Source organism: Ascaphus truei, chromosome 9 (assembly GCF_040206685.1).
Source record: "Ascaphus truei isolate aAscTru1 chromosome 9, aAscTru1.hap1, whole genome shotgun sequence".
In the NCBI taxonomy this organism is placed as follows: domain Eukaryota; kingdom Metazoa; phylum Chordata; class Amphibia; order Anura; family Ascaphidae; genus Ascaphus; species Ascaphus truei.
The window spans coordinates 30974175-30995998 of record NC_134491.1 but is presented as its reverse complement, the minus strand read 5'-3'; the positions used below and the strand labels follow the sequence as shown (position 1 = coordinate 30995998).

Sequence of the window (21824 nt, the reverse complement as noted above, 5' to 3'; positions counted from 1 at the left end):
GCCTGGGAGCACTGAACAGATTGCACTGCTTCGTTCAGGAGGAAGGTGTTGGCATTGTGGTTAACACGTTGGACTTCAATACATCATGTTGTGGGTACAAATCTCCGACTGTCACTATCTTTTGTGAAATAAATAAATTCACTACGTAACCTTTGGATTCAATGCAACGTGTTTTAGTTGGAGAATAATAGAAGCTATTTTCTTGCTCTTAATTTTGAAAGCTGCTGTCAGACCCAAAGTATCATCAATGCCTCTCCTATATTGTCAGCTATATAAATGCTTTTAGAGTACAACAGCAATATGAATTTAAAGGTAATTAGCAAGTTCACATTGTATATAGAAATTTCCAACTCTCAACACATTAAGTTGAATAGGCGTTCTATAATATGTGATGTAAGAAAAGTGCCTGGAGAATTCGTTAAAGTATATTAACAAGATCCACAAATCAATTGCAGGAGCACTACTTCAATAATGCTTCCCTGTAAGGACCCCCTGTAAGGTCCCCAAGACTTCCCTTTAAGTATGATGTATGAACATATAAAGAGTACGGCACCAGCCTAAATTATTTAGCCGAAACGTTGGAATTTAGGCTAAATAAATAATCTGGTATGAAGTCTGTGGTGCCGTAATCTATAATATGTGCCTGGGTATATACAGCTGAACCCCATTATAACGCGGTCCTTGGGGTCCACAGAATGAGAACGCGTTATAACCGGGATCGCGTTAATACCAGTACCTACAGCTCTCAGGTCTCTCCTCTCCCTGCTTCATAGGGCTGTGTCCACGTGTGCGGCACTTACGTAGACTTTCAAGCGCAGAGGAGGGTCACATGACAACACACATCCCCCTACACCATGTGGATTTATTTTTATTTTTAAACATTCAATTCAATGCTTTATTGCTAATGGACACATACACACAACTACTATGTGAGAATTGAACATTAATACATTTTTTACAATACACATGCAGGACCTTTCATATACTAATACCAATTCTCTACCTCTACACCACAGGCTTGGTGTGATAAAATACAATTAACTATGTATATGTTAAGTTTGTTTGTTTTTAGAGTCTGTGACATCACACAGTCCTGTGGCGAAAGAGGTAGAGAATTGCTTTATGAAAGGTCCTGGGTTCGATTACTGTATGATATGGTATAATTTACAGATTATACAATAAATAAAATTGATAAATTATTAATTTATTTTTAATATAATGAATAATTTATAAATTATTATTTAATAATTTATACCATATCATACAGGAATCGAACCCAGGACCTTTCATATGCTAGTACCAATTCTCTACCTCTACACCCAAATGGTGTAGGGGGGGGGGGTGTGTTGTGCCATGTGACCCTCCTCTGCACTCCAAGTCTACATATATGCTGCGCACGTGGACACAGCCCTATGAAGCAGGGAGAGGAGAGAGCTGACAGCTGCAGAGAGGAGAGAGATGTAGATGCCGGTAGCGCGTGAAAATTGAGCCGTTTTAAAAATCGGGAGCCATGCTCAGACCGCGTTATAATCAGATCCGCGTTGTAGCGGACCGCGCTATAACAGGGTTGAGCTCTATTTATACATGTATATGTATTTTGTATGTGTAATGAAACTCTGGAAATTCATTAAAATGGGAATGTAATGGGTTGACCAGAAATATGATAAAAGCTAGGCAATGGAAAGTTTACATTTTCCAATACCGAATCCTAGCTCCTACAAACCAAAATCAATAGGTGTATATGACATTACTATATAAAACATGGAATTCATAACCATACTGTTTTACACAGAGGTATTTCAGAGTCACTAATAAGACAGGAAGCGCTTTATCAAACCCTTCCCCTCGAAGTCGTTTTAATTTGTTACATTGTCTTGTATAGTTTGAATGCACTCACGCTCCTCTGGGTCTTCGCTTGGGGGTGCGTTACTGGGGAGAGCCTGGACAACCGCTCGGGATTCTGCTGTGGATCCAGTTGGCCCAATTCTTGTGTCCCTTTGTTCCTCCCACTCCGTATTAAAGCCTCCATTATCATCAGAGGTAGCAGCATCGCTCCTTATCTGGACAGTCGGGGCTTGAGAAAATACAAGAGACAGGTCATCACAATGTCCATTTTAGAGAGACAAAAAAAGTGCAAAATCTAAAATGCTGCATGTCCTAGCAACTCTGAACATTTAGGTCCAGATTCACAAAAGTGTGCTAAGCTTAGCATGCCTTCACTCTGCTTCATAGGAATGGGAATAAAGGCTTGCTCAAGTTTAGCACCATTTTTGGAGTTCTGGGCCATAGTGCCTTATTCTATACACCCCAAAATCAGTGTTTTTGGACAAAAATCCATAGTCACCAATGGGGATTTTTGGGCCTGAACACGTGTGTGCACGTGCGTGTTCGTGTGCTTGCTCATGTGTGCGTACGTGGTATTCCCTAAAATGTAAAAAAGGCCAGTCAAAATCTTTCTATACCCAGAACAAACTCTGCATGTTTACATGACTGTAGCAGGTTTGGGGAACTATGGGAGACACAAGAATGTCTTTAATGGTGCATTGCGAAAGTAGTAATCAGGTTTGGAGACGTCGCTGGCTACAAGGGGATTGACGTCAGCAAGGGGGAAGGCAGAGGGGCTATGTGATTGGCTTATAGGCAGTCACATGGGGAGCCTGTCTCTGCAAAATCAAATTCTAGTGACAAGGATGTTGGTAGCGCCGTCGCATCCACTATAAGCGCACGCGACGGCATCAATACAATTGTTTTGAAGCGACATCGTGTCGCCGCCACTATAAGCGCAGCCTAACCCTGAACTGTTGCGTCTGGCTCACATGTACAATTGTTCTTTCTGGATTTACCTGCCAGTATCGGAGAGGGATTAACCCAATCCTGCCAAGGGTTCAGTATTCGAGTAATTGCGGAGGTCACCTGGAATTCTCCCTAAGGATGTAGGACAACTAGGGAGTGCGCTTGTATCGGTAGTGTGCTTTTCCAACTGCAAAAGTGTTGCCCTGGTCATTAAACCATCAGGAATTATGGCTTTCTTTGTCCATGAACTCAAGTAGTAATACACCTTATCTAACGACCTTTCTGCTGCATAATTTCCCATCTGCTCTGGTACCAATTTACCATTGCCTCTATGGATTTAAGTTGTCTGTCCGTTAAAATAACACTTTAATTTCTTTAGCAAAAGACTTTGTGCCAGAACACCGAGCAGACGTACCTTGTGTGTTGTACGTAGGTTTCTTTGAGACGCTCTGTTTGAACCCTGGATCTGTGTCTGCCATCTTTACTAACCATATCATTGTAGCTGTGGGCAAAATAAAACAGTCAATGTTTCATATAAACAGCACCCACCTGCACTTCAGCACACTCCGCATGTAGTTCAAGGTTCTAGTAACTGTACTGGCCCAGGAAAAGTGCACACGCAACACTGGCTGTGATACCGTTTAATTATCCAACTTGCTTTAGAGACCTATGCTGTGAAAAGCTGTGTACAATCTATTTTCACCCATTAAGAACTCCTCTGTTCATTTATCACAAGGTCATTGCATCTACCATGCTTTACATAAAAAGCCAGGAGGTAAATATGGTAACTGGCTAGGTTAAGTGGGTCAAAACCTGACATTATTTTCTATGTTCCTATGACTTGTGCCACACAAATATATACAGTGTAGTGTGTTTGGGTTCTGAGCTTGCTGGGACAGTGTGCGCGCGCGGTGTTACTTGCGCTGTGCGCGCGCTTGTGCCAATGTTGCAGCTTTCCTTAAGGACTATTAGAATAAACCAGGGGGAAAAAACTCTTGCTGCAGCCAAGGAATAGGATAAGGTATGGTGCAAATGAAGGGATACACTGATACAGAATAGCAAAGAAGAAGAAAAAACCCTTCTCGTACTGCACTCAATACCTTGTTTGTAATGAAATAAAATGATAAACTTCTGCTCAAAATTAAAACAACGTTTACCAATAGTGTGTACATTTTTTTGCTATATACATACAACAAACTTGAAAATAGATTGTTAGAAAAAAATATACGTAATTGATATTAGTGATATTGATATTAACCCATGGTATACATTTATGTATACACGCTGCCCCTGGTGGACATAAGGAGTTAACCAGCTCCGCATACCACAGTGTCAAGTGTATTGATGGATATATGGTACTCTCGGGCCAATAGCCGAGAACAGAAGAAAGGACTAAGCCCATTGGATCCTGAGGAGCTGAAACATCATGGCAACGGGAGTGTGGAGATACACATGGAGGAGTGAGAGTGAAGAGTGAGAGCAACAAGAACCTGTCCAGAGGAGCCCGGTAGACAATACAGGGAGGTGTTGGGGCCTAAATGACCAGCGGGACAGAGAGAGAGAGAGGGAGCAAGAAAGCAGCTGGGAGATCGCTCCTACAAACACATCAGTCTCTTTCCAAGTGCCATGGGCACAATGCCGATTGTAAAGTAACAGACCTGCAACCATTTCAACTATATAACACTACACGAGCTTCAACGCTGTGCCGACACCTACAGTGGCCCTTTTAGTTAGCACACAGGCCACCGAGTCTGGACAAGTGACTGTTGTCCGACTCCAGCCTGGTTCTTTGCTGAATATTCTCTCAGGTACAGGGGAGGTGGCCTCCAGCCCTGCTCTAGTATATACATATAGGGAAATAAACAGGGGCTACATTGATGATGTAATTTACATCAATTAAGTATATTTTTTCCAACAATATATATGTTGTATGTATATAGCAATTTTTGAATACACTTCGTAAACGTTAAGATTTAATTTTGAACAGAGGTTCACCATTTCACTACAAACAAGGTATTGAGTGCAGTACAAGGAGGGTGGTTATTCTCTCTTCTTTGCTATCCGTACTATCATAATAGAAGCAAATAAAAATACCACCTGTGAGCACATCTGCATGTCTCAGGCAGGTCTGCAACCCGGCCTTGTCCCCATTATCAATTAGCATACAATGCTTCCACTGCAGCAAGGGATTCTGGGTAATGACACGCAAATGACCACAACTGATAGAACGTTTTTCATGATCCATTGCATCTTGTATTATACAGTCATATATACTCTGCTATAAAGGAAAGGTAAAGTGCTATGGGAGAAGGTATTAGAGGAATCTTTAAACAGAACATGACCAGAATGCAGAATCTGCTGTTAAGCAGCAAGGATTTGGTTGAACTCTGGCCGCAGTAAGTGACAGCATTCCTTTCGGAATTCCCAATATCGGAGCATACGTACAGGAGTAAATTAAGGCTGGGAAGAGGGTTTCATTTCTCTCCTGCGCAGTCTCCACCAGCATGCGGAGCGGTCCCTTCGGACACAGGACAGCAATCAGATCTACAAGAGAGCAGCACATAAGGACTTTCTCCCAGAGACTGAAACACGCAAAGCTCAATAGAATTATTATTAAAGCCAACTTCTTTTCATACAGTGCTGGAATGAAAAAGCAGCAGCACTAGGAAATAGTAAACTTTGTTTCCTAAACGGAAAACTGTACCTTGAATGGCAGAATCAGCGAATGATTACATTTATCACCAATCTCCCCTTGATGTGTGTATTTTAGTAAAATTCAATTTGTAACAATATAGGTAAAAAACAAAAAAAAACATTTGAATCCTGTCTCCAATCACCCCTTGATGTATCTAAATTAAATTCAGCTTGTAACACTTTGGCAGAACAGCCTGTTTAGAAATACCATTTGTTTTAATGTGCCTAACGTGCTAATTAAGCTGGCTGGGCTGAACTTAATTCAGTCAGCTGACATGTTAAAGCTATATGACTAAAAGCACAGCAGCCTTAGGCGGGGATCATTGTCCCTGCGCGGCCACGTGAGAACGAGCGCGCCACCGCACGCAGTCCTGCAGCCCAAGCCATTTGTGAACTTGGCTGCAGGAGACCGTAGACCCGTTGCGGGGCGTGGCTGACGCGTCATGAAGCTGGTTCGCCCTCATTGGCTGAACCAGCTCACGTTCGCTGACATCACGCGGCAGTCGCCTGAAAATACAACATTGGACAACACCTACTGACCCCGATTCCTGAATTTGAACTACGCTAGAAAGGAGGATATCTATCCCATACTGCACAGCTCAGCACTTATCTATTGCTGTGATGCCGCTGTTCTATTTATTTGCTATGACCTCACTTCTCAAATTCCCCACTTCTTTCTACCAGCCTCATTATGTCTCTAACTCATATTCATATATCTCCATCTCTCCTTCCTTCACCACTTCTCAGTTCACATGAACTCCTTTCTTACCTGCACCCTCTGACACTACACAGATATACCCCTGTACTAAAACACACCCCTACAAATCCTCACACATTCTCAGTCTTTCCATGATTCTCCACCTTGCTTCTGGGGATCTATCTCCTAATCCTGGTCCCTGCCTAACTTCTGCATGCTCTCGTTCTTGCCTCCCACATGCAACTTCTACACCTTCTGATATCAAGCCCTCCAAAGTCATACCCATCCCCTCTCACCCTCCCTCCTCTCTCCCTTTCTCCTGTGCCCTTTGGAATGCTTGCTCTCGCTTCAACAAGTTCCTCTCTGTGCATGACTTCTTTTTCTCTCCCGCTCTGCTTCTCTTTGCTATAACCGAGTCTTGGCTCACTCAGTCTGACTCTGCTCTGGAAGCTGCCCTCTCTTATGGTGGCCTTTCTTTCTCCCACACTCCGCGCCCTGATGGCTGGGGTGGAGGCGTGGGGCTGCTCCTCTCCTCTGTCTGCCGTTACCTTCCTATTACTTCTTCTCTTGCTTTTCCCTCTTTGTGGCTCACACTGTCGAGATCTTCTCTCCTCTCCCTGACCACGTGGTGGTCAACAATCGCCCACCTACTTCTACTCATCCCCCTTCTGCTTTTCTCACTTTTCTCTCCTCAGACTCCACCTGTTCGTCTGCTTGGGGACTTCAACTGCCACATTGATGACGTCTCCCCCCTTTGGGCTTCCCACTTTCTCTAACTTCATTTGGCCTTCTACAGTGGACTGCAGCCAGCACCCACAAGGATGGCCACTACCTAGACCTGGTTTTCATTAACGGCATCTCTGATTTCTCCATTTCCCCCTTTCCTTTCTCTAACCATCACCTCATCTCATTTTCTCTCGCTTCTCCCTCTCCCTCCATCTCCCCCTCGTTTCTGCAGAGACCGGAGATCTATTAACCTACCAGCTTTTGAGTCCACTTTACGCTCCTCCCTCTCCTCTCTCAGCCCTGCTCCAGACCCTGACAACCTGGTCACCTGACAACTCTGCCCTGTTCTCTCTTGATCTACATGCCCCCGCTTTCTCTCTGCCGTCCTCGCCCTTCTAACCCCAGGCTCTGGCTAAATTCCAACACGCGCATGCAGCGTTGATCCACTCGTTCCTCTGAACGCCTCTGGAGGAAATCTCACTCTCGCAGACTTCCTTCACTACAAATGTATGCTATCCTGTTTCAACTCTGCCCCCTCTCAGGCTAAACAAACCTACTTTTCTTCACTAATCAACACGCACAAATTTAACATGCAATGTCTTGTGTATATTGTATACCCTGTTCACTTATGTAACTGTATTTGTAACCATGCTTTATTTGCCTTAACTCTATGCCCAGGACATACTTGAAAACGAGAGGTAACTCAATGTATTTACTTCCTGGTAAAACATTTGATAAATAAATAAATAAATAAACCACTCCAACTCTTTTCTGTCTTTGACTCCCTACTCAGACAACCCCCAGCTGCCTCTTTTTCCTCCATCTCACCTTATGACTTTGCTGACTATTTTAAGGAAAAGGTGGAATCCATACATCAGACCATCCGCTCTGTTTCCACCACCCATCCTACACCGCTTCCTAACTCTCCTCCGACCTTCCTTGACTCTTTTTCTGCTGTCACAGAGGATGTGTCACTGTTGATCTCTTCTCCCTCTACTACTTGCTATCTTGCCCCCATTCCCTCCCATCTCCTAAAACCTCTTGCTCCTACTATAATCCCAACGCTCAAACCCTCACTAAAATAACTAATGACCTCCATGCTGCCAAAGACAAGAGGTCATTACACTCATATTATGCTCATATTACTCGACCTCTCTGCAGCATTTAATACTGTGGACCACCCTTGTCGCCTTCACATTCTCCATACTCTTGGTATTCATAACAAAGCTCTATTCTGCATCTCTTCTTACCTCTCCCAACGTACTTTCAGTGTCTCTTCTGCTAACACATCCTCCTCCTCTATTGATCACTCTGTGGGGGTACCCCAGGGCTCTGTCCTGAGTCCTCTCCTCTTTTTTCTGTACACACTCTCTCTAGGTGACCTAATCACAGCTCTTGGGTTCAAATATCACCTCTATGCCGATGACACACAAATATACTTTTCAACCCCTGACCATACACCTGCTGTACAGACCAAAGTTTCTGAATGTCCCTCTGCGATATCATCCTGGATGGCCCTCCACTGACTTAAACTTAACATGGCAAAAACAGAGCTCCTCATATTTCATCCCAAACCTGGCCCTACTACCTCCTTCCACATTACTGTTGGAAGTTCAGTCATACACCCACTAGCGCAAGCACGCTGCATTGGGGCCACACTCTCCTCTCACATTCAAAACGTATCTAAAACCAGTCGTTATTTCCTCCGCAATATTACAAAGATACGCCCTTTCCTCTGTTGCTCGACTGCTAAAACTCTGACACAGGCCCACATTCTCTCCCATCTCGATTACTGTAACCTCCGGCCTTCCTGCCTCTCACCTGTCTCCCCTATACGCTGCTGCCAGAATCACTCTACTCTTTCCTAAATCTGTCTCAGCGTCTCCCCTGCTGATATCCCTCTTCTGGCTTCCTATCAAATCCCGCATCTTACACTCGAAGGGTAAAGAAAACACTTGATTGACAAACACTTCCCTATTTAGGGGCCGCTAAAGAATTAAACTGGTCGATTGTGTATATTGCATCTTTAACAAATACATGTTTTACTGCTTCAGGAATAATACTAAAAATACTACAATACTCAAACAGATTGTTGGAATAGAGAGGAGGACAATATCTGACACTAGGAAAAAAAATCATTTTGGAGGAAAGTAGTAATAAAACAAAAAGGTAGATTCTGCTAAGCATATAAACTAAACAGCATTGTGAACGATTAAATCCCTCAAAATGCTATAAATGATAAAAAAAAATTATCAAATAAAAAAGCTGCTCTAAGATGTTAACCAATAACCCTTCGGCTGCCAGAGGGACCAGCAACGCATTGCAGATCTTTGCAGACACATATGGCAGCGGGTTATCAAAGATGCACTTACCATAAACAGATATCACTGCCAGGATGAGCCAGGCGGTCCACTCAGGGAGATACTTGATAAAAACCAGTGCCATCAGAGCGCTGATCATGATGAGATAAGCCTGTTGCAATAAGAGGGGCCCCTTCCAGTGAATGCAAATCATGCCCACGACGCCGAAATTCCAGATCATCAGGGCCAGAGTGATGTAATCCACAGCCACGTTATAGGTTTTAAACACCTCTCTAAGAAGCAAATAGAAGTTCTCATGAAAGATTGAGCAAGGATCTAATGTTTAATTGAAAGCGTTCTCTCATACACACATCGCCTTCACTCTCCTTATGCTTACTAGGAGGCAGTATAGGTATACGATATAAGTCATTCTTCCTAGGGTGGCGGATTCATGGACTAGTCTCTCAGACAAGCCGAAGGACAGTACAGAACTCCACCACCAGTGCAAACACACAGTAGCACTAATCTCAATAGCAATGTTAACAGAAATGTGGCAAAGGGCATTTGCCTCGGACGCTCGCCCTGCAACTGATTCGCGTTAGTAGTAATAGGTATACTTAATCCAAAAAAGGTAGGACATAACGGCACTCCAGGGGACTTGTTATAATAAAGTATAAAGAGATTTGATAGATCTACGACGTTTCGGTATGTAGATCTTATCAGATCTTTTAGATAAAGATTCGGTGTAGATCTAGATACATTTTTAGACGTATATATAATATTTATTCACTGTACAACAAACAATATAATCTATATTGCTTTAACCCCCCCCCCCCCCACCAAAATAATTTGAAACTAAAGTCTTCATTTATTTAACCTTTAGGGCTTCCTGTATTCAATTTATCAATCCAAAACATTTCTCTTATTTCCTCCTCTGATGGGTGTTTGTATCACAATTGCAAGTGATTGAATACATTCTGTTTATGTAAATAGAAATGGTTTTCCCAGTGGCGTTGTGTTTTTTTTTTAATGTTAAGTCTCTATACCACATTTATGTTAATTTAAATCTTTGTTCAATGGGTCTTCCAGTTTGTCCTACATTGCCCTTTCCACATTGGCATTTAAACAAGTATATTACCGATTTCGTATCATATGTAGAAAACCATTTTATAGGTATTTTAAAACCCTTTAATGGATGCAAAATATAATTGCCCTTTATAAATCCACTGCCGTACCCCTGTGGCAGAGAAATGTACCATATATTGGGGGTGATCGGAATCATGTACTTTTGTTTATTTTAATGCAATCTGGTTTAATAAGAAAATTACCAACTTTACGTCCTCCTTTATAAGCAAACAAGTCCAATGTTTTCCTATAAAAGAGCAAGGAATATTGGCAATTTTCATAAAATTAACTTGATTAGGATTTGTTTTTTCTATGTCCTTCTGCAATCTCTCCAGTTGTATATAGCCAGATTTATAATAACATGATACATTTTTTAAATATTTCTATGAATGTTTCCTATTAGTGTCTATTTTCTAATTCTATATATTTCTGTAAGCATTAACATTGCTAGTGAGATTATAAGAACAAAAGACAAAAAGCCCTAGTGCTCCATCTAATGTGACATATTATACAGTTAAAGGTTTATCTGTATATCTGTATATCTTCATTTAGTTCAACTCTTTGGCCAAACTATTTTAAGCCTACAATCACGTCACAGTATGGGCCATCCATAGGGCCCAACACTGCTGCACCGGCACAAACCTCTCATAACCTCTGTGAGGCTGCGGCGGCAGGCGGCGTGAGCCAAGTCCCCCGGTCTGCAGAGAGCTGCAGGGGGAAAGACAGTGGGGGACGTGGCCATGGCGTCATCCGGCAGGTTCGCCCTCATTGGCTGAACCGCCGAGGGGAGTGGCCTAGCGCTCCGTCACGACGCCTGCTCTCGATTTTCTTGAGAGCAGGAGTTTCTTTTGGCGCGGCGGCCCCCCCTCGCAGCGGGCCCGGCCCCATTGCGAGCGCTGCAGTAGCCAGCAGAGACCTGGCCCAATGGTGTGAGAGCCGTCTTTATAGGACTGGTCATTCCCGTGTGCTTAGCAAGAACTGCCATTAAAAAAGGTAGGTCGAGTGAGCTTGGAAACAGGGAGGGGTCACTAACTGTCATGTTGTTTTACTATTAAAGGCCGCTCTCCCTCCACTAGAGAGGTTCTGAGAGCGTTTTGCAGGTGCAGCCGTGTTGGGACCCACAGATGGGACATACTGTGGCGTGGGTGGAGGCTTAACATACTTTTGCCAGAGAATTGAACTAAATGACCGTTGCTTATGAGAAGATATGCAGATAAGTATATAACTATATATGTCTAGTTAGATGTAGCATTAGGTCTTTTTGGTCTTTTCTTCTATACATGAGGGTTTTAAAACAAATTGTGAAGTGGGAAGACTGTTGGCCAAATTATTATTTTCTTGCCAAATTCTATGTAATCAAAATTCAAAAATCTTTAGGGTATAAACAGAGGTACAGGAGAGAAAGAAATGTTTCCATGGCGGGTTGCCAAACCCGATGTTGCAGATATTTCATGTAATGCCGCTTTTTGATCCACTTACCCCAGGTATATGAAAGAGAAAAAAAAAAGCAGCAAGAGGGAAGAAATGATGAGCCAACCGTGTATGACCTGGCAAGAAAAGCAAAATATGGTGGGTTAGCCTCCATTGGAAAAGGTTAACGGTTATTTCAGCCAACCAGAAATCGGCTGAAAGACCTACTGTGGATGTAGAAGTATAACCGTGTTAAGATGAATAAAGCACTCAGGAAGTTATACCATATTGAAATGAGATATCTCTAGCACAGGTATGGAAGAAATAACTCATTAAACTTGGGTCAATTCAGTTTGACAAATACATGTTGGTGCAATGTCAAAGTTAGAGTTACAAAAGTACAAATCAGGTAAATACAGCGGTCAGCTCCCAAAAAGAAAGTCAGAGGGCTACGTGCAAGCAGGAGGAGGCCAGGAACCGAGCCAAAGACACCGGTACTACTAGGGGGGAGATTGTGAGACATCGCCGGCATGGTCCTGCCAAACACTACAGTTGGATGAGGAGCTGTCCAGTGTCTGAGCCTCGGACACAATAACAAATCAACCACGGCTGCCAGACCCGAAACCTGGAGCAGGAATCTCTCGGCAAGCCTGTCAGCCTTTCCATTTGGAGGATAGACCAAATGTTATTTTTATATACATCTGGTTGTAGCCAGAGTAGGGCTATGTCACAATCTGGCCGCAGTCATAATGTTCGAGATTAGCTTGTTCGTGTGCTTAGCAAAATCTTGGGAAGGCACATTGAGCCAACAGGACTATGGTTTCTGCCTCCATGGAGACCAATTACATTTTGTGCAAATCTATGTACCTTTCCCCAAAGTGGTGACACCCTGTGGCACGACCACCACATGTGGAGAAAAATCAGCCAGCTGGCTCCACCCCATTGGGCAAATGTGAGGTGTCCCAGGGAACATTCCAGTGCTGCACCGGGGCCAAGTGCCATCGGTAAAATAGTGTTTAAATGCTTCAATGAAAACCTGTCTGGCACCAAGAGCCATCTTACACGGTGACCTGGTTAACATATCCCTGCAGGTAATCCATCCTTTACAAAACGTCTTCACCCCGTGGATACAGTTACAATGTGGATAGGAGAGAGTTGACTGACTGTGTATATGTAAAATATTAATTTTGCGCAGACATAAAATATATAAAAACAATTATATACAACAACATCCAGAGTTCGCAGTGGATACAACACAAGGGACCACATCCAAGTCGTATAAGAAGAAGTGATTTTCCGAAGTAATGAATACGATCTAACTCTGTTTAGGATTCATAAAAAAAATTATTCCGTCTACCCCTGAGGGGTCAATACACACAAATAATCGTTGTAATTAGTCAATAATAGACTCTGAGTGACTCTGGGTAGCGCACGCAGAAATGCACAAAATAAACACTCCAAAGCATAGAACGAGCACTCGCATACAGTCGTCCATTTGTTGTCAATAGTAGACTCTGAGTACTTGCTCTGGGTAGCGCACTCTGCAAAGTGCGCAAGTACAAGCCCCCAGAGAGGTAGAGTAACACCAAACCAAAGTAGGATAGTATACAAGCTGATACGTAATGGCAATAAGCAGCGTTTTGCTCCGTGTAATAGCTGGAGCGACCGTTCCTTCAAACACAAACTGCGCATGCGTCAACGTGATGACGTTATTTGAGTGTGACCTTTTGGTGGTGAATCCTATGCTAGGATTTGGCTACTATCTAGCCAGTTATTAGTAGACAATAGCATTTTTTTGTCACCTACCTTGAGTGCAACTATAGGGGGCTGTTTGTAATCCTAGGATTATTTGTGTGTATTGATTTGTGCTTTCTCCCTTGCACCAGGTAGACTGTTTCCTGTTTAAGTGTATGTGTGTTTGGTGTAGCGACGTACCCTCTGTGTATATTTACCCCTGAGGGGTCCCAGATGTACCGAGAAGACAAAATGTTGAAGAAGCGTACACACTATTATACTAGTAGTTCTGAAGGGCCCCTTTGCCACCAATAATGTATTTCAGTGGGATGATGGGGGAAAAAGCAAGGTCAAAATGGTAATACATTTTGGTTATAACAGACACAGAATAAAAACAGCCAATTAATATCTAATAGAATAAACTCCAGTGAACGATTGAAATGATAATATTTATGAAGAGGCGTTGCCCAAATGCATGTCTAATACGAGAATCACGTAGTAATGAATAGTGTATATATGTTTGATTGCTCTCATATATGTGTTTGTAATCGTTTGTTATTGTCCCGTAGTTTCCCTGCTTGTGAGAGGCAGAACACATTCTATACCGAGACAAACTAGTGCTGGGTGTGTTGGCATCCAGATTTACAATTGATTGATTATTGCTATGAGAAAAGAAGTATCCATCAGCCAGATCTTCAATACAAACAATTCAATCTGTCACAAGGGTATTTGGTTTCATTCTACAAACATGTGCTCCTCTTCACCTGTTCTAGGTTATTCTCACTTGTGTCTCCTTACCTTTGTCTGCTGCCCATAGTTTTTTTTTTTTTAACTATTAAAATGTCTATTATGACATAATTACCGACATAACATTTGGTTTCTTGCATAAAGTTGTGTAATGACTTAGAGCCAAAAATCAAACTTTTCTTGTGCCTGAAAGTTGCTTACCCAACGAGACCACAAAGCTTAAATAGTTTCATGCGCTTGGCCACTCCTTTTCCTCCTATACATTGCAATACATTTGGTTACAGCCGTAGAACGCACCTCATTTATAAAACTTCTATACAACTGAAGAGAACACACGGAGCGTGAGCACAATTGTGTAGCTAAACAATTCTGGCTGGAAAAACCTACGCGAAATAACACCTGGGGACCTGTGTAGAACCTAAAACATATTTTGAGGGCGTCAAGTCTTTTAAAATGTCCCTTTTCATTGTCGTTTCTAAATAGAAGTGACCGAAATGAATTACCACCATTCTGACATGAGAAACTGTGCTTCGGGCCATCAAACTGTCGCCCGCAGCATTGCACACATACCCCGATTTCTGCTGCATTTTTCCCCCCCCTTTTTTTTGTGCTCAGCTATTTTCTTTTCATAAGTTTTCTTTTTTTTTTTTTAAACAGTTCTCAGAAAAAAAAAAAAAAAGAAGCTCTTGAAAGGAAGTGGTCCTGCGACATTCCGGAGAGTACCGGGAGGTGTTTGTATGCAGTGATGCCCCGCGGGTTAAGGCACGACTCCAAGTTTTCTGATCAAAACGCTCTCGGGTTCCTGGGAGAATTTATATGCTGCTATTGAAGCTTGCTAGGACCTGAATTAAAACTAGTCAAAGGTATTTATAAAAAAAAAAAAGGCAGAACGAGGCATAAATAGACCTTTCATTTAAAACAGGAGTAGCCGTTCTTTAAAAATATTTTTAACGTAGCAGAGCCGATTGGTCCAACGGAGTTGATCTGTGGCACCCGAACCTCTACATACCCTTCAGTTCCTGTGATACTTGTACTCTCTTATTGCGGTGTTTGACACACACACACACACACACACACACACACACACACACACACACACACACACACACACACACACACAAACACACACACACAAACACACAAAAAGAACATAGAAATATTGCCATGGGATCAACAATAGAAAGTTGTGACATCTCCCATTTTTTTGCGCTGCTGAAGCAAGGCTGACCCTGGCAGCCATACTGTGTCCACCGGGAGAAGCCGTCTGTATATTGGGCCCCGGGGGGGGGGGTTTATTGCCCAGTATCTAGACCGCTGAAGATTAAAATCCATCGTATTTAAGACACTGGGAGAGGAATGGGGAAATCAGTGTAACATGGTGTGACAAGGTGATCTGAACCAGATACGTTATAAACATACAGCAATGAAAAGTCCTAACATGCTCACCTTATAACACCTGTACTTGTATAGCACCACCAGGAGTATGGTCATGACGATGATCACGCTGATCATGATGGCGGTGTTGAGAATGGAGTTAAGAGCTCTCTGACCCACGGTTTCTGTGTCTTCTGTGAATGGGGTATAAATTCTAGGAGACAAAAACAGGAAGCCCGATGTTATCTGTGATCCAATATGGCAACAACTTCTATTCAGTACTTATTCCCAACTAACTCCATGCTAACGGGGCGATTCAAACCTGGTTTTGTATTCCCATTTACTGGACTCTGGCATAACCCTTTCACTGCCAGAGGCCTGTGCAAAGCATTGTAATGCCCCGCTAGCAACAAGATGGATAATAAAGGAACACCCGAAGAAAGATTTGCCAGGATCTCCGTTATTCTTTTGCAAATTAAAGAACATTTTACAGGACCAATCTGACCCCTAACCCCAGGATTGGAACCAGGTCAGCTACACTATTTTCAGCGTCAGGGACCCCGTGGTTCCTGAGAGTTACTGGTATTACTTCCTGGGTTTTGAAGGGGATTTAAATAACCCTCCAATAGGAAGTCACAACCACTGGTGTTACGGCTTCTCATTGGCTTGAGATATGGCAGCCATTTTATTTCCCCTGGAGGGAAGATTCAAACCCTGTAACTTCACTTGTAAGTATCTCGGGAACCAGGGTGGTCTCAGAAGCTGAAAGTAGTGGATTGCAGCTGGTTCTGAAGGCCCCACAGTTCCCATCAAGGATAACCAAAAATCAGTGTTAAAAAATAAAAAAATAAATAAATAAAAAACACACCGGGAGATGGGGGAGGGGGTAATTGCACCTTTAAAAGACTGCCCCACTTATTAAAATAACACCTCTAAATATTATCAAATGCATACACTTATACTGAAAGCAACTTCTGAAGCGAAACAGCCCACATAATGGGGTCTTTGTGTCAAGCTCTAGGATGTTTTCATGGTATAGTGATGCAAGCACAGTGGTAGGGAATGTGCCGATGTATCACAATGCTCCGCCTGCACGGAGAAGTAACACGGGAAGGGTTACATGGCGCAGGAGTTGGGAAAAGACAATTGGGGATTATGTATCAAAGTCTCCCTGTCTGCAAAAACTGATCCAAACAGCACCACCCATTCACAGCACTTAGTTGCTGACTATTACACTGTGCTAAATATCGTCACATAAATCTGTGACATCGGAGTAAGTGCAGGACGCAGGAAATATCCAGCAGCAGTCATGTTTTGCCCACGGTCTCCCGAGATAAAATCATGTTTTTTTTTTACTTTGGATAAATGCAATGGGTGATCAACCGAGCATGGTTTGGAACAAACCCATGAAAACCACCCGAATAGGATCTACAATCCTTTTAAGTTGTTCTTGGTAAGACTCTTGCCACAATATTTTAAAATGCGAGGTGTACATTTTGTTTGGATGGGCTGGGGGGAGGGGGGAAATGGTTCCCCAGAGGTCAGAGGAGCACAGATCAACTGCAAGGGGATCTACTTGTGGGTATCATAATGAAAATATAGATTTTCTTGTGGGGGGTGGGGGGGGGGGAGATTTAGCTGCTTTCAGGGGATTCTAGGAGTAGCCCCCGTGTTCACTGATATATCTTTACTATTTGGAATCTTGAACAGCCTATGAATTATAATAATCTTGGCCGAGTCTGAGCTGTTCTCATGCACATGCTGACATACAATACAATACATGTATGAGGACTGGAGTTGACAACCTCTGTTAACCCATATCATACCTTAAAGGAGGGAATCTCCTCCCAACATACAATAAACTGCAACATGTCTGCCATCTAGAGGCAAGAAGAGTGTATTGCAGAGACCTTGCTAGCATGCTTGAACGTTTGGGCATTGGAGACTAAGGCCCCGCCTATAGCGCCGTCGCACGAAAATTGTATTTCGCTATGCGGTGGCGACCAGGCTCCTGATTGGTTCATGGCCTGTCTCATGAGGCGACAGCCCCTGAAAAATCAAATAATTACGACTACCAAAAATCGCGTCGCCACGTCGCCCTTACTATAAGCGCACACGGCGGCGACAATGCATTTGTTTTCGGGCGACGTCGCATCGCCGGCACTATTAGCGCGGCCTAAGGCTAAGTCCCCGCTAGCGCTGATCGGGCGGCGCTTGCGGTGGGGAATTACATATAGATATATGTAATCCCCCGCTCATGCGGTGCGTGCGGCGCTCGTGCACACGCTCAGCCGCGATGGTAAACAAAAAATCTATACTTACCCGCGCGCTCAACTACCCGCAATGCCACCCCCGTGCCCAAGCCGGACACCTGGCGCTCATGCTTGGAGCGCTCTCCAAGCATGAGCGTGCTCAGCGCCAGCGGGGACTTAGGCTAAGGCTGCGCCCACACTCACCGGCGCACATGTAAACAAAAAAAAAAATCTACCTTTCCAGTGCGCTTAAATGACAGGACACCCGGCACTCATGCTTGGAGGCTCTTTTTTTTTTAGGGAGATTTAGGCTAAAAATGCAGAAGCTTTCTAGAAGATCTAATAATTTGCATTGGAACAAGAACATCATTTGTCAGGAAGACGTCAGAAAAAAGAACCATTGTTCAGTTAAAGATGAGGGAGTCTCTCAAACAGGCAGAGTTGGTCACTACGAAAAGGGAATGAAAGAAAGTGACAGACGGGAGGCTGTGTGACTGCACCACTAGCCCAATATATTCCCCTATGTAAATAAATCCCTATTATGCCCAAGTTAAGGCCGCCGTCCATGATCATTAGGGATCGGACCAGCATCATTTGCTACCAGCAGTTTTGGTTTGAGGGGTACACCAAAGAACACTGTTTTAGAGCCTTTGCCCAACACCCGTGGGAGCTGTGCCAGCTGGCGGCAACCTAGGCAGAGCTCAAAAGAGGCCGTCCTGGAACCAAGTGTACTGGAAACTTCATCCGGGTACTCCCTGTTAAAGGTAAAATGTGGGTGGTGAGACACCAGGTACAGACCCCGCCTCTGCAGCAATACACTGGTACATATTTGGGGTAATAAGAGGAATCCTTTACTAAGCAGGATCCCAGGCTTGGAGTAAGGTCCCTAGGGAAGTACCATGCTTGGACAACTCAAGCAGCACCCACAGGTCCTCCTGGTCACCCCACCAAAGCGGGAGAAAAAAGGAGAGGAGCCGAGTTCCCTTAAAAGTATTTCCGCAGAGCCTGGATCAGGACAAAGCCTATGATAACCCAACCAGACTCTGCACTAGCCCCAATAAGGCAAAATCTAAATGTCTGAACTGTGGAAAAACAGTATAATCAGGACTGCTCTGTTATGGAGAGTTCCCTGGCAAAGTTTGGTACTGCGGGGATTAACCACACTGTTCTGGGGGCTTTGCAGCTACCTGATCAGGTAAATGGGACTCTGAGGCTGAGAAAACATTGGTTGCACCGTGATGACAAAAGGAGCCAGGTTAAGGTATAACTTGTGTATATTCGATGTGTACATAGGAAAATACAGGCACACCCTACCACCAGTGTCCCCAAAGGTGATGGGAAGAGAAGTCAGTCAGTAAGGGCAGTGACAAAATTACGCCACCCAGTGGTGATAGGGAGAGACTGAACATTATTCACTCTATTTAAAAGGAAATCCTCTATTTACCGTCTAAATCCTGTGTGTGTGTGTGTGTGTGTGTTACTTCTTAATAAATACGTTGTGCAGTATTAAATAAATCTTACTGCATTTTCCCCCCACTCTTTATAATGAGTTTTAATGTGTGAAGCTTCATTGGGTTGCTAAAGTAACCATTTAGAAAAGCACAGCACTTCCTCTTTTGAAATAGGCGGCCATATTGGGTGCCCTGGGAAGCGGGATCAATTGGTCGCTTAGATACTTATATTGCCTTAGGAAAAAAAAAATGTATAGAACTGCTGCATTTATTGAACCCCCCCCCAAATGGCAAATGGGAGTGCCCCTTTAATAAGGGTCACCTTCGATAAAGGCCAAATAAAGTAAAACCCACCACAAGTTTAAAAGTGATCGGGAAAGTCCCGCACGGAATGGCAGCGCAGGGTTATCTGCCGCTCAGTCTTCTGCTGTGGGTACCCTGGACTACCCACAAAGGGAGGGGGGGGGGGGGTGAAGGGAAGTAAAAGGAAGAGTCCCGTGACCCTGGAATACAAGATTAATACATACTTATAGTCCAGGTGTTACCGGCCACCGAGGGCTGTGTCTATGCCCACATTACACTGCTACAGTGTGAGCCCTGCCACCGAGGGCTGTGTATGCCCACATTACACTGCTACAGTGTGAGCCCTGCCAACGAGGGCTGTGTATGCCCACATTACACTGCTACAGTGTGAGCCCTGCCACCGAGGGCTGTGTATGCCCACATTACACTGCTACAGTGTGAGCCCTGTAACCACAGCTGTGTGTATGCCCACATTACACTGCTACAGTGTGAGCCCTGTAACCACAGCTGTGTGTATGCCCACATTACACTGCTACAGTGTGAGCCCTGTAACCACAGCTGTGTGTATGCCCACATTACACTGCTACAGTGTGAGCCCTGTAACCACAGCTGGGTGTATGCCCACATTACACTGCTAAAGGGTGAGCCCTGTAACCACAGCTGTGTGTAAGCCCACATTACACTGCTACAGTGTGAGCCCTGTAACCACAGCTGTGTGTACGCCCACATTACACTGCTAAAGGGTGAGCCCTGTAACCACAGCTGTGTGTATGCCCACATTACACTGCCACAGTATGAGCCCTATAACCTGCTAAAGGGTGAGCCCTGTAACCACAGCTGTGTATGCCCACATTACACTACTACAGTGTGAGCCCTGCCACCGAGGGCTGTGTATGCCCACATTACACTGCTACAGTGTGAGCCCTGTAACCACAGCTGTGTATGCCCACATTACACTGCTACAGTGTGAGCCCTGTAACCACAGCTGTGTGTATGCCCACATTATACTGCTACAGTGTGAGCCCTGTAACCACAGCTGTGTGTATGCCCACATTACACTGCTACAGTGTGAGCCCTGTAACCACAGCTGAGTGTATGCCCACATTACACTGCTACAGTGTGAGCCCTGTAACCACAGCTGTGTATGCCCACATTACACTGCTACAGTGTGAGCCCTGTAACCACAGCTGTGTGTATGCTCACATTACACTGCTACAGTGTGAGCCCTGCCCACATTACACTGCTACAGTATGAGCCCTGTAACCACAGCTGTGTGTATGCCCACATTACACTGCTACAGTGTGAGCCCTGTAACCACAGCTGGGTGTATGCCCACATTACACTGCTAAAGGGTGAGCCCTGTAACCACAGCTGTGTGTACGCCCACATTACACTGCTAAAGGGTGAGCCCTGTAACCACAGCTGTGTGTACGCCCACATTACACTGCTACAGTGTGAGCCCTGTAACCACAGCTGTGTGTATGCCCACATTACACTGCTACAGTGTGAGCCCTGTAACCACAGCTGTGTATGCCCACATTACACTGCTACAGTGTGAGCCCTGTAACCACAGCTGTGTGTATGCCCACATTATACTGCTACAGTGTGAGCCCTGTAACCACAGCTGTGTGTATGCCCACATTACACTGCTACAGTGTGAGCCCTGTAACCACAGCTGTGTGTATGCCCACATTACACTGCTACAGTGTGAGCCCTGTAACCACAGCTGTGTGTATGCCCACATTACACTGCTACAGTGTGAGCCCTGTAACCACAGCTGTGTGTATGCCCACATTACACTGCTACAGTGTGAGCCCTGTAACCACAGCTGTGTGTATGCCCACATTACACTGCTACAGTGTGAGCCCTGCCACCGAGGGCTTTGTGTATGCCCACATTACACTGCTACAGTGTGAGCCCTGCCACCGAGGGCTGTGTGTATGCCCACATTACACTGCTACAGTGTGAGCCCTGTAACCACAGCTGTGTGTATGCCCACATTACACTGCTACAGTGTGAGCCCTGTAACCACAGCTGTGTGTATGCTCACATTACACTGCTACAGTGTGAGCCCTGTAACCACAGCTGTGTGTATGCCCACATTACACTGCTACAGTATGAGCCCTGCCACCAAGGGCTGTGTACGCCCACATTACACTGCTACAGTATGAGCCCTGTAACCACAGCTGTGTGTATGCCCACATTACACTGCTACAGT

The 21824-nt window shown here is 44.3% G+C and overlaps 1 protein-coding gene across 3 annotated transcripts in view; it reads right to left on the bottom strand.

Annotated features, from left to right (window-relative positions):
* Positions 1-21824, bottom strand: part of PSEN1 (presenilin 1) — a 41328-nt gene that overhangs the window by 6701 nt on the left and 12803 nt on the right. For all 3 annotated transcript variants that reach the window (XM_075614252.1, XM_075614253.1, XM_075614254.1), the window contains 6 exons: positions 15673-15814; positions 11815-11882; positions 9283-9503; positions 5239-5337; positions 3209-3295; positions 1898-2074 (listed from right to left, as the gene is read on the bottom strand). In XM_075614252.1, the coding sequence (XP_075470367.1) occupies positions 1898-2074; positions 3209-3295; positions 5239-5337; positions 9283-9503; positions 11815-11882; positions 15673-15814 (794 nt within the window). The remainder of the gene's footprint in view (positions 1-1897; positions 2075-3208; positions 3296-5238; positions 5338-9282; positions 9504-11814; positions 11883-15672; positions 15815-21824) is intronic.